The sequence below is a fragment of the Pleurodeles waltl genome, chromosome 6 (genome assembly GCF_031143425.1).
Source record: "Pleurodeles waltl isolate 20211129_DDA chromosome 6, aPleWal1.hap1.20221129, whole genome shotgun sequence".
NCBI classification, from domain to species: domain Eukaryota; kingdom Metazoa; phylum Chordata; class Amphibia; order Caudata; family Salamandridae; genus Pleurodeles; species Pleurodeles waltl.
The window spans coordinates 833,141,784-833,154,654 of record NC_090445.1 but is presented as its reverse complement, the minus strand read 5'-3'; the positions used below and the strand labels follow the sequence as shown (position 1 = coordinate 833,154,654).

Sequence of the window (12,871 nt, the reverse complement as noted above, 5' to 3'; positions counted from 1 at the left end):
AGGAATGTGGCTGGAGGGGTGGAAGGTATTTAACCGCAGGTGCCTGGCACAGGGTCCTCTTTCTCCTGGGGATTTTTCAGAGGACAGAGGTGCTGCTGCTGCATTGTGTGAGGATATAAAAAAAGAGGCAGTCCCTTGCAGTGTTCCCCTCAGCAAAGGGTGTGACAGTAGTTCGGCTGTGTCAGTCATCACTGGCGTAGAAAGTGAACAGAGGAGGCATAACGGGTAAGGGACAAAGGACTCAAGCTGGGAAAGGGGGCCCAAGCCAGACCACTACAGAGGAAGGATGGGAAAGGAGGGAGTACCCTGCAGCACTGAAATTGATTTGGCCACGGAGGAGGAGGCGGGAGCTAGCGTGAATGTTCCTGGAGGTAAATCATCTGGATAGACAGGGAATCAGAGCAGTTTGGGGCCTCTTTTGCAGCAACAGCTAAAGCCAATGGTTGGGAGATGGCCATGGCCCATATGCGGGCACCCACCCCCCATGGAAGTGGGCAGTCAAAGAACAAGGAGGAGTTACGGATGGGAATTTTATCAACTGGTCATACGTACTTATTGCAACAAGAGGAGCACTTTGAGACTAAAAAGTAGGTCACCGGCGGGAGTGGTAGTGGTGCATCAAAAGCAAAGAATACTAAAAAGGCACAAGAAGAGATGAGGGCAGGGACAGGGGATAGTGCTGAAAACAAGACAGGAACTTCCCTCGTGCGGGCACCTGTGCCAGTTCTGCCAAAAGGCGACAAGGAAGAACCTTCTAACAAAAAGTACACTAACCCCAGACACTGGTGACTTGAGCAAGTTCTCTGAGATGATGCTAAAACTTTTTAAGGCGTGAAAGGGACAGATGGGAAACGCACCCTAAAGGGTGTCAAACAGCAAGAAAGGGACGATGGCAGGAGGTTCCAATGAGGGGAGTCCAACTGATGTGTGAGAGGGTGGGGTAGATGAACATGGGGGTGAAAACCATGCCATACGGGGTGTGCTGGAGCGGACGGGTATAGGTAACAGCGGTGCACCAGCAGAGGGCCCCCCAGCAACTGCGGCGGAGGTTAACAAACCACATCAACCAATGATAGAGGGGCGTTAGCATTGACTGGGAGGCGGTCATTGGCATGGCATACTCCACAGGAGAGAGTGTGGAAGAGAAAGTTCATAAAGATTTTCACCTTACTGGAGCATGTACGCAGGGGTGCGGACACATTCAAGAGCTATGGACATGACAAGGAAAGCAAGGATAGGAAAAGGGTTAGACCAGAGGAGAATATCATGAACTGGTAGGATGCATTTGCCTTGTTAGCAGCCATAATTTTGGAAAAATACCCTGAGCAAGGTCCAGGTTTAATTAAGTATAATCAAGCTACTCTGGAGAGATTCAGGCGTTTTGGAGGAATGGGTTAGCTGCAATATGACTTAACCTTCCGCCAACGTATGGAGGGGGCACCAGGCATGTATTGGGGTCAGACAGAGGCTGAAGAATGGACGGGGCCTATGGGGTCAGGGGCAGGATGTGTGGTAGGGTTATCTGGGGGCAGGATTTGGTCTACAGCAGTGGCCCACGACGTTATGGGGGCAGGGATGTCAATTAAGCAGTGCACCAGCACAACTTCTCGCAAGCACACAGCCAGGTCTGGCCCCTCAACTACTAGCAGGCACCCAGCAATCACAGATGGGTCAATTCCAAAATCAACCTGTCAATTCCTGGACATCTGCGCAACTAGTTGGGGGGGGGGTTCTCAAAACAAAGGATCGGGGATTTGGCCAAAGTCAACAGCATTGTGTAGTTGGCCACAGTCACCACCATGCAGGATTCGGATTAGCACAACAGCAGCCAATGGGAGGGCAGGCCCAGCAACAATGGTTAGGCATGGGAAGGAGACAGCTGTTTCTGGAGGGACCCAGCAAACAGCTCAGTGAGGGTTGCCCAATATCTGTAATGCATGAAGGAGGAGTGTTACATCAAGTTGTGAATGGCCAGCTGAATATCTGGCTCAATTGGGACAGGGACCGAACAGCCGTAGGCTGGGGTGGAACTGCCATCTGGCTCAGCGCATGCAACACTGTCGCTACACAGAGTTCAACTTCAGGGTGATATGGCAGCACCGCCAGCTAGTCAAGGCACAGCTTCAAATCAAGGGCAGCTAATGGTCAGGCACCTGCAGCCACCTCAGGGGCAGTCATGTTGCGCATCAAAGGGGGCAGACAGGCTCAAGCCTTTGCAGCATCGTAAACGACATGACAATGCCTGCCAATTGTACAATGCAGGCAACTGCTCCTGGGGCGTGGCTTGCAAGTTCCAACATGGGTGCTCTCTGTGCAGGGCTAGCCATCTGGTATATTCTTGCAAATCCATCAACAGATCAACACCAGGCGTCCTATTCCACGGCCATTCATAACATGAACCGTTGACAAAAGGCCCATCCCTGATCCAGTTTAACATCATAGCAACACTTTTGAACAAGTACCCGAAGGATGCAGAGAGGAAATTACTCTTCTGGGGCTTTAAGGAGGGGTTCTGAACACCAAACTCTGGCCCAATGGCAGGAAGGTCTTCCAGGAACCTCCGTTCAGTGGAGGAATTACCCAGACACAGTGGTGTAAAAATAGAAAAAGAGCTCCATTTTGGTAGGATAGCTGGCCGTTTGACAAACCTCCCTTAATGAACTTTATCATCTTTACATTAGGGATTGTGCCTAAAGAAAGAGGAAGGCAAATAAGGGATGATCCATCACCTTTCATATCTCAAAGGGAATTCAATTACCGATTGGCTGAGCCAGGACATATGTTCAGTATCCTATGCTTTATTTGACTAGGCGATCGAGCTAGTCAGGAAGGCAGGAGTGGGTGCCCTTACGGCAAAAGCGGATGTGGAATCTGCTTTCAGGCTGTTGCCAGTACATCCGGAGAGTTTCCACTTGTTGGGGTTTCAGTGTCAAGGAAAACAAAACTACGACAGGTGCATACCCATGGGATGTTCAGTATCATGCGCATATAATGAGGCTTTTATTTCTTTCCTGGAGTGGGCAATACAAAGGTTGCAGCCGGAGGGGGGCAAGCTCCATTACCTTGATGATTTTATGTTTGTGGGGAAAGCAAACTTATCAGACTGCACACAAGCACTGACAGCCTTTCAAGTTATTTCACAACAACTGGGGGTACCTTTGGCTGCAGAGAAAACAGAGGGCCCAACAACAAGATTTACATTTTTGGGGATCGAGCTGTACTCCACAGGTGTGTCCCGCCTCCCAGCTGGAAAGAGACAAGATTTGGCAGCAGTAATGCAGACGGTGCTAGCAAAGGAGAAAGCAACACTAAAAGTCATACAGGAACTGCTTGGGAAGCTCAACTTTGCATCCAGGGTCATTCAGGCAGGGAGAGTCTTTTCCAGGAGGTTGGCATGTGCCACAGCAGGCATTACTAAGAGGCATTATTTTGTAAGGTTGGGGGCAGGGCTAAAAGAGGATCTGCATATGTGGCAGCCTTTTCTAGAAGTCTCAACGGATTTAGATTGTGGCCAACACCATGGACAACAAATTAGCAGTTGCAACTGTACACAGATGCTTCCAGGCATGGGGGCTTTATAGCAATACTGGGGAGAGCTTGGTGTACCAGGGCATGGCCAACTGCTTGGCACAAGTCTAAACTGACGGGGAATATAACAGCGTTAGAGCTCTTTTGCATTCTGGTGTCATTGCTGCTATGGTCTAATCGCCTTATCAACAATAAATTGGTCATGCAGTCGGACAACATGGCAGCTGTCCACGCCATTAATGTTCAAGCAGCATCCTGCCCCCTGGTACTTGGGTTACTAAGGTGTCTGGTGCGAGCATGCCTCCAATGCACTTTTGAGGTTACAGCTAGGCATGTGCGGGGGTTCAAAGTAAGGCGGTTGATGCTCTTTCTCACCTGCAGTGGGACAGGTTCCGGTCAGAGGAGAAAATGATGCCCTTCAAAGAGGTGCAATAGAAATGCAACTTCAGAGGATAGCGGAGAAGGCTCTAACTGTTGGAACAAGGCAACGGTACTGGTGTTGCATGGAGGATTTTGTGGACATTGTACTTGGGGTGGCCAGTGTGGAAGATGATTTTGAGGCATTAGCGGTGCGGGTCAAACACTCTGTGGTAGGGGCAAGGGTGCAAACATATCCAGGGCTTGGGTAATGGAGCATTTGGCAGCAGTAGCATACAAGGCAAAGCTGAGGGGTCTACAGGACCCAACAAAAGGATTTCTGCTCAAGGAAGCTTTAAAAAGATGGGCCAAAAACTAAACTAAGAAACAGGATTCTAGGTCACCTATAGAATTTTCAACACTAAAAGTACTGATCAACCACCTGCCCGTAGTGTGCCATTCACACTTTGAGACTACAGCTTTCTCATTGGCCTTTTTGGGGGTTTTCAAGGTGAGCGAGGTGGTGGCCAGAGCCAAAGGTCACAAAAGTGGCAGGGCCCTTTTGGTTAAGGATATGTGCTGGGGCACTCACAAGTCAGGCAATCCAAGACAGATCAGATGGGCAGGGGAGAGAGCATTATATTGAATGAGATGAAGGTGTACAGCCCATATTGCCCAGTTACACTCCTGGCACGGTACATGCATGAACGGGCAGGGAGCCAAAGAGACGCATACCTCCTCACTCACAAGGATGGGACACCTTTGACCATATATCAGTTTAAAAAGGTGTTGGCATCAACAGTAAAGATAGCGGGCTCCTGGGGCATCACTTCACCACACATTCATTTCGAATTGGGGCAGTTACGACAGCCTTCCAGAAGGGAATGGGTAGAGGCGAGTTGTTTCAGATTATGAAGAACCCCTCATTGAGCATCTGTCCAGGACCTCCTGGGGCTCATCTCTGACCAGAACACCTCTGTGATATCCATGATCCTGGCCAGGTCAGTGAGGGGTTCTTCATAATCTGAAACAACTCGCCCCTACCCATTCCCTTCTGGAAGGCTGTCGTAACTGCCCCAATTCGAAATGAATGTGTGGTGAAGTGATGCCCCAGGAGCCCGCTATCTTTACTGTTGATGCCAACACCTTTTTAAACTGATATATGGTCAAAGGTGTCCCATCCTTGTGAGTGAGGAGGTATGCGTCTCTTTGGCTCCCTGCCCGTTCATGCATGTACCGTGCCAGGAGTGTAACTGGGCAATATGGGCTGTACACCTTCATCTCATTCAATATAATGCTCTCTCCCCTGTCAAGAAGGAGATGAAACAGCCTCATGGCCAAATTCCTGTGGGGGTTTGGTCTTAGGTGGGATTAAGCATAGCTCAATTAGTTTGCGGCAACCAGACTATCATGGCCCGGATGGGGTGCATCTGTCGGACACTGGGGCGGATGTATTTCTACGGAACATTAGGGCAGCATTGAATGTGAGATGTTATTGGTAGAGTAGAAGAACTGAGCCGCACTTATGGCAAGGGGAGGCCTTGCCGGCAGCAATAGCTCCCAGTAAGGCATGGCGGTACTTACCAAGCAATCCTAAAGAATAACAGCAGGTTGTTGGAAAGGAACAGATCACAGAGATATACTCTGGGAGAGATGAAAGCGATCTCAGGCTGGAGCAAAACCAGCTGCCCCCGCTACCGCAGGGCGGCTGCTGAACTGCTCGTAAGCCCAAGCCTGTGACTCTGTCCTCAGCCCCGCCTTCTCTTCTGCAACCTTGCAGAGCTCCTTCCCTCCTGTTACCAAAGGAACCTGTATGAGTATCTAAGGTGGCCTCCCACCCGACTACCTTTGCTGGAACAACAGCATGTTTTTCCAAAATGAAAAGTTATTTCTCTGCATGTTTTTGTACTCAGTGAGTTAAGTACCCAGCCAGCAGATAGGAGTTGACTGATTCAAAAGGACCCTGCCTGTCGCCTTCATAATATAAATTTACTGCTCTGCATGTATCAAATCCCCCAAAAAACGATGCTCTTCTTCTTTAATACTTATCTGTACCCAACTTGAATAAACTTATTGGTTATTTTGAAAAAATCAGACCTCACATTGAATGCTGGCAAAAACAGAAACCGAATATGTTAATCTTGTTGCACCTTCACATAATTTTTTAACGCAATATAATCCATGTTAAACATATGTGAAAATGAACGCACATACAAACTATAATAAAGCAAAGGTTATAAGTTATACATGTGCAAACACTACTAAACATAAAATGTTTATGATTGCAAAATGTGAACTCATAAATGAATATAATACATATATGAAATTCAATGGGGGATAGATAAGCAAAAAACACAAAAACCATATCCGTATAATATAGAAATTATTTTAGTAAAGGTGCTGGCTGACACAAGACTGAAAACGCCCTCAAACTTACCCTTCCTTAGCCGAGAGAGTGAGCTTTGCTATCCTTTACACTGCATTGTGATAAATATGCACGCATGTGACAGAAAAAGGGGAAACAAACACTCCTGTACCAGCCAATGAGCGGGTTCGGGTTAAGGAAGGTGCTGCTACAGTTAAACAGAAAAACATAAGCCAACCCCATGATTATCTCAGAAATTATTGTCCAGGAACCACAAACATTTACTGCTCAGCCGTAGCCACTGCCCAATTCTGAATAAAGTCAACTAACCAAAAGAATTGAGCCGGGTAAATGTAACCGAAGCAACTCACTGAACTATGAACTTACAACATCATGCACATAGACATTATATTAATTTGTACTGTTTGAAAATGTCTAAACTAACCTTAGAAGCAAACTTTCAATAACACATTAAACACGACCCAACCATTACCTGTACACGATCCAAATGATGCAAGACTGATAAAACTATCTTAACATCAAACTCTAATGTAAGCTAAAACTATCTTAACATCAAACTCTACTGTAAGATTTTAAACCAGGACCTTGCATTGTGGCTGGGGAAAAACATTACACAGTAAACGCACACATTCTAGTTGGAAGAAAAAAAACTGAAAAGTTTCAGTGAAAAATTAGCTAAATATGTATTAAACGTAAGAAAAATACTGTTTCTACCTGTAAAAATGGTGAGTTCTCCTTTCCGATGACCCTTCAGTAATTTGTTGAGTTCAACAAATCTGGTCCATTTTATTCCTGCAACTTGCTCTACATTTGCCAGCTCCCCAAAGACTTCTTCCCGCAGCTGTCGAAAAGAAATAATTGACTTGTGAGAAGCAGGAATAGCAGTCTTGAGGATTTTATTCAGATTTAAACCCTGTGATAAAGCATCCAGAGGACAAGGCTGCTTGTCCCCAGGTCTGACCAGAGAGCAACGTTTCAGGTTCAGCTTTCGAGCAAATAGTTTGGAGGCTTCCCATGAGCGGAGGTCACTTCCCAGCCAGAGGGTGATCCTTTTGAACTGTTCTAAGTAAGGAAGAAGAATTGGTGGTAAACAGTTCTCCCCACGGGGTAAAGCTAAGGTGGGCAATCCAGTAGCCTGGCTAAGAGCTAGACTGTCCACTTCTCTGCTAGTGATGACCACTTCATTATCTCTCCTAGACATCAGATGCAGGCCAAAGAGGTTGTGGTAGCTGCCAAACCTTGGTAAAGTTGAATCAAGGTAATTCACCTGTTCCCCTTTGCATTCAGCAGAAAGCAGCTTTATACCCTTTAAAGTGGAGTCCCTTGGACTGTACCAAGGGAAAACCAGAGTATTTGTAGGTTTAAAAAACTTGACCCCAAACTTCCTCAGTGTAGCATTAGTGATCTTGGAGATACTGAACATGATCTTGAAAAGTTGGCATTCCTCCTCTTCCAGGTCTGAGAACCAGACAGCCTTGTTCCAAATCCTGTTCACCTCTAGACTGTCTAGCTCTAGGTCAGAGTCATTCTCCAGGTAGCCAGCTGTGGTGTGTGGGCTCAGGCATGGCAAGCCTTCCTTTTGAAGCAGCTCCACACTGTCCTGAAAGTCCTCCCAGCTTCCTTCCACCAAGGTGGCCTTGCACAAGAAGCGCCCAGTGATTTTGTCAATGAAGAGGCTGAATTTATCTTTTTCAGCACCCTCCACGAACAGACTTGGGGTGTGCAAGCAGCTGTAGCCATCATGGAATGAGATGTTCTTAGACCTCAGGTACTGGCGGATTTCAGTGATGGACACTGGTGGTAAGGTGGAGTCCAGTACTGAGAGCTGATCCCTCTTCAAGTTCCTTCGGATGGGCTCCTGCAAACTGGTAAAACCTTTAAGAGAGCTTCGACAAGTCAGAGGACTTCGACAAGTCAGAAAAATTTGCATCATCCGGCAAGGAGGAAGGGAGAACGTGGGTAACAGACTGCAACAGGAGCCTAAAGATGGGACTGTTGGATGCGTCAGTCTTCTTCTTGAGGGCAATAGCAGGCTGCAAGTTTTCAGGCAAGGGCCAAACCATTTATACATTATTCCTGTTATTTACGAACACTACAAAATGGGTCTTTAGCCCATACACGAAACTGCCTTGTTATTGAAATGACTGTTTAGTAATGGTAAAATAATGCAGACTGATTTTAAAAAGAGGTAAGCGAATATAACGCCAGCTCAAGTAAGCCTACAATGCTACTGATGGATGTCAAAACGTACTTACATAACTAATTATATTCTTTAATCTGCCATAAATATTTAAACCAATGAGAAATGCATAGTTCATTAAGAGAAACTGGCAATATGTTACCACATCCCAAAAATAAGCGGCGCCTTTCATCAAAAAGGTCTTTCTGCTTCTTACGTTAGATTAAACTCACTCCGGGGAGTACTCTCTTTCTTTTACCATCTTCCGTTTTAATTTCTATAAATGAGCCATTTTCCTAAATGTAATACAAATGCGACCCCTGCCACATTCGGTCGCCTGTTCGCTCCTTGGATTTCCAGTTTTTTGTCTGGTTTAGGGGCAGCAGACATAATTATTCCCCAGGATTACAAGAGTCCTCAAACCAATGGACAGCAATAATTGTGATGGTCCTCGTTATAAATCGCCTTCAAAAGTCAACCAATCGTCTCGAGAGTGTATTATCGCTTTTATCCAAGATACGCAGCACGTAACTACACTGACTTGTGGCGCGCCGTACAAATACAGTGAAAACAATCCGAAGGACGGCTCCGCTCGCTGTGGCTCACATGTGTCCAAAGCAAAAGGCAAAACAGGGAAGAAAGACGTCCGGAGACGATGCCTTAATGTGGCCCCACATGCTGGTACTGTAAAAGAAAACGCAAACAAATGTGTTAGAAACACAATTTACAGAAAATTAAATGGCGACTAAAAGCCTTAGTTTTGTCTTACTATCCCGATAAAATCGATACATCTTAAAATAACACGCTGACAAAGTTTAAACAAAGTTTCAACATATAGCTATAAGGTAGATATGAATAGTTAGCAAATCCTTCAGACCTGTCCTGATTAACATTTCTTAAAGTTTCTCGCTAATAAAAGGAGCTCGTATGTTCTTTGTTTTACTGTATTTCCTACTTTCCACAAGCATCGGTAGAAATACCTATGCAGCATCCTCTTCGAAGATGGCCGCCGCGTTTGTTGGTAATATTAAAGGTCGCGTTGAACAGATTAAGCTTCTTGGTTCAATGACAGAAAGTCTTGTAAACATGCGGAAAGTCGCATATTCAAAATAAGTCTATGTAAGGACCGTGAGAAGATTTCTGTTCTCTCTTATGGAAAACATGACTACATTTTTACTCCGAAACAGACAGCGTAAAGTTTATATTAAGTCTGTGAATTTTTCTCCGTTTACATTAATAAGAATGATGTTCAATCTTTCTATGTTCGTTTGAGTCGTGAAGCTGCTACTCTATAAATTGGAAGCGTTTTTTCGAACAGAGTCGGGCGATTTTCGGAAGCATTTCTTTCTTTCTGCGGTTGCTTGTTGGGGAGTCTTTCTTCCATGGCCACAGGGCTGCTTCTCTGCACGTGACTCCCGTGTGTGTCCGTCTGTCGCGGCCGTGCGGTTCTCGGTTGCGGTATGACCTCTCGCGGGACCCCAAGCCGGTTCCTGCAGAGCGTGCTGCAGAACGGAGTGGGGCGGTACATATGCCAGCTCAAGAGGCTGACCCTGGTCTTTAGCAAGGACGCACGGAACTCTCGTGGTGCCAGGTGAGGGCTATGGAGATCGGGGAGAGGCACATCACCAAGCTAGGAATAGGTGCGCAGCCCACCAAACCCCTTTCATCTTGTGACAGCTTCATAGTGTACTGCCTTTGTGGTGAACAGCACGATGAATTACGGAGACCGGTGTTTTCAATTTTAAAATTGTGAGTGTAGCTGTAGAAGTTGCTACGTTTCAAGTGCTGTGTACTAAAAAGCGAGAACTGAAGGTCACTTGTTTAGGTTTCACTTGTACAGATGAATGCTACAGCGCGTTAAACATAAACGTCCTTTCTGCAGCGGCTGCCTATTCACCAAACAAAGAACGTCTGTGCACATCTCCACGATTGAATATCTTGTTCAACATACAAGTCGGACTTTCAGTAATGTGCACGAGATGAGCCTCTGGGCAGCTGATGGAGAAGAAACCTTTGATGTGGCACTGAAGGACCCTGTAGTCTGGATGCGGAATCTATGAGAGGGATTACAAATTTTCTAGCTATATCGTCAAGAATTTTAGATTCTATTAAGGACACGGAGGCGAGGATTATGCTTTCTCTTACTTTACTGACACAAAACAGCAGCCAATAAAAAACGACAAAACTTAAAACTATCATTCCCATGATGCCAAGTCCACCAATCACGGCCACACCATGACCCCATAAATAGCCTGTGTGCCAAAGTCCGTCCTTTTTCTTTGCGAATCCAACCTGACGCTGAATAGTTCGCCGCCTTAGAAACGAAACTCCTCAATACTTGAGGGACCAACACTCCACTCCAACTTAAAACAGAAACTGGAATCCGATTCTTGATCCGAAAAGGTGACCTCTACGCATTCGTGTTATTTGACTCTGTGAATGCAAAAGAATAAACTAATATTCAAGTACATTGAAGGGAGGGTCAACAATTTATCATGGTTGAAACATGTACCAAAATTGAATATAAACACATACAATGTTCATTATAATGATTACTGGGTGGGATAATCCTCGCCTCCTTGTCCTTAATACAATCTAAAATTCTTGACGCAATAGCTAGAAATTTTTTAATTCTATGTCAGGGCCGGAGGCTTCGGATTATGCTAGTTTAAAGTCTATTTACCACTTCTGACGCTACGTCGACAATAGGTTTGTGACAGAATACCTTGAAAGTGGAATCATTTGACCAATCTGCTGCAGCCATAACATCTTCTAATCTGCCTCCAGTAGCAAAGGCTTTTGAAGCCATGGCTTCTCTAACAGAGTGAGCTCCAAATACACTTATATCAATACCTGCTTCAGCTAATAACCATTTTACCCAACAAGCCAAGGTTGCTGCAGTGACTGGACAAAAAGGTTTTTGTAAAGAAATCAATAACTGACCAAAAACATTCTTCCCGAATTCTCTTGTGCAATCTTCATACACCTTCAAACATTGAACAACACAGAGTTTCTTGTTATGTGGAAAAGATGGATAAGAAATACATTTTGATGAGGTTTTAGTACGTCTAGTAATGGTAAAAGATACTCTCTCCGGAGTAAATACTCTACCTGATAAATCCAGAGCTTTAACATCTGATACTCTTCTGCATGACAGTAAGCATAGTAACATTGTCAATTTTGCCGAAAGTTGTTTATGAGATAATCCCTCATTATCTGGCCAATTTCTGAGGAAACGTAAGACAATATTGACATCCCATAAGGAAGTATATTTTGGTTGAGGAGGTTTAACCATACGGATACCTCTCAGTAATTTACAAATCAAAGGTTGCTCACCTACTGGTTTTCCCTGAATGTGAGGATGTCCAGCAGAAAGGGCGGAGCGACAATTCAGATTTTCCTAGCTTTAGTGAAGGAAAGTCTAGATTTTATTAAAGATACAGAGGCGAGTATTATGCTTCCTTTTCTTGCTTTATTTGAGCAGCAGCCAAGATAATACAAACAATAAAGAACTACATATCCCATGAATCAAGGGAAAAAAGATGTCATTCATGAAGTCATAACCAATCCAAAACGCCCAAACCCAATAACTATCTTAACTGCGAACAACAAGCCCTCTTTTCTTGCAGGAGCAGATCAAGGCAGACAAAACAAAGGAATAATAACCAAAACAATGGAAAAAGCCATCAATAATGTAAAAAAGTATTTTGCAAAGTCCAGGGTAGACGAAGGAAACAGCTTTGGGTGGTCCTCACAACATCCGGAAAGCGTTGAGCGATGATCGTGGAAAGTGCCAGAAGAGAGAATTTCCTGAGGAAGGATCTTAGACACTGAACCAGCATCTTCAAGATGAAGCGAGTGGTGCAGGGGGAGTCGGCACTGAAATAGAAGTGGGTGGGTTAATAAGAGTGGTGGGATAATACTCGCCTCCGTATCTTTAATAAAATCTAGACTTTCCTTCACTAAAGCTAGGAAAATCTGAATTTTATTACAAGAACGGAGGCTCCTATTATGCTTGTTTAAAGCATATTAATAACAGAATCAGCCACCGAAGAAATAGGTTTGCAATACAAGGTTCTAAAAGTGGAAACATTAGACCAATCTGCTGATCTAAGAATGTCCTCCAAGCGAGCTCCAGCCCAGAGTGCTTTAGAAGCCATAGCACTTCTGGCAGAATGTGCTCCAAATTAACTGGTGTCAATACCAGCAAGGGTCATAACCCATTTAACCCATCGAGCAAGGGTAGGGGAAGAGACGGGTTTATGAGGTTTAGCAAAAGAAATAAGTAACTGGGAAGAGGAGGACGTTCTTAAATCTGCGGTTTTAGCAATGTAGACTTTTAAACATTTACCCACACAGAGTTTAGGATGCAAAGGAAAGTACGGGTAATGAATCACAGAAATGTTAGTTTTAGTTCTTCT

At 45.0% G+C, this 12,871-nt stretch overlaps 2 protein-coding genes across 2 annotated transcripts in view; one reads left to right on the top strand and one right to left on the bottom strand.

Annotated features, from left to right (window-relative positions):
• Positions 1–9,751, bottom strand: part of TWNK (twinkle mtDNA helicase) — a 54,339-nt gene extending 44,588 nt beyond the window's left edge. The window contains exons 1-2 of the mRNA XM_069239520.1: positions 9,431–9,751; positions 6,986–9,134 (exon numbers count right to left, since the gene is read on the bottom strand). Of these exons, the coding sequence (XP_069095621.1) occupies positions 6,986–8,342 (1,357 nt within the window). The 5' untranslated portion in view covers positions 8,343–9,134; positions 9,431–9,751. The remainder of the gene's footprint in view (positions 1–6,985; positions 9,135–9,430) is intronic.
• An 80-nt stretch (positions 9,752–9,831) lies between these two features.
• Positions 9,832–12,871, top strand: part of MRPL43 (mitochondrial ribosomal protein L43) — a 61,092-nt gene continuing 58,052 nt past the window's right edge. Inside the window, exon 1 of the mRNA XM_069239521.1 lies at positions 9,832–10,041. Within this exon, the coding sequence (XP_069095622.1) occupies positions 9,911–10,041 (131 nt within the window). The 5' untranslated portion in view covers positions 9,832–9,910. The remainder of the gene's footprint in view (positions 10,042–12,871) is intronic.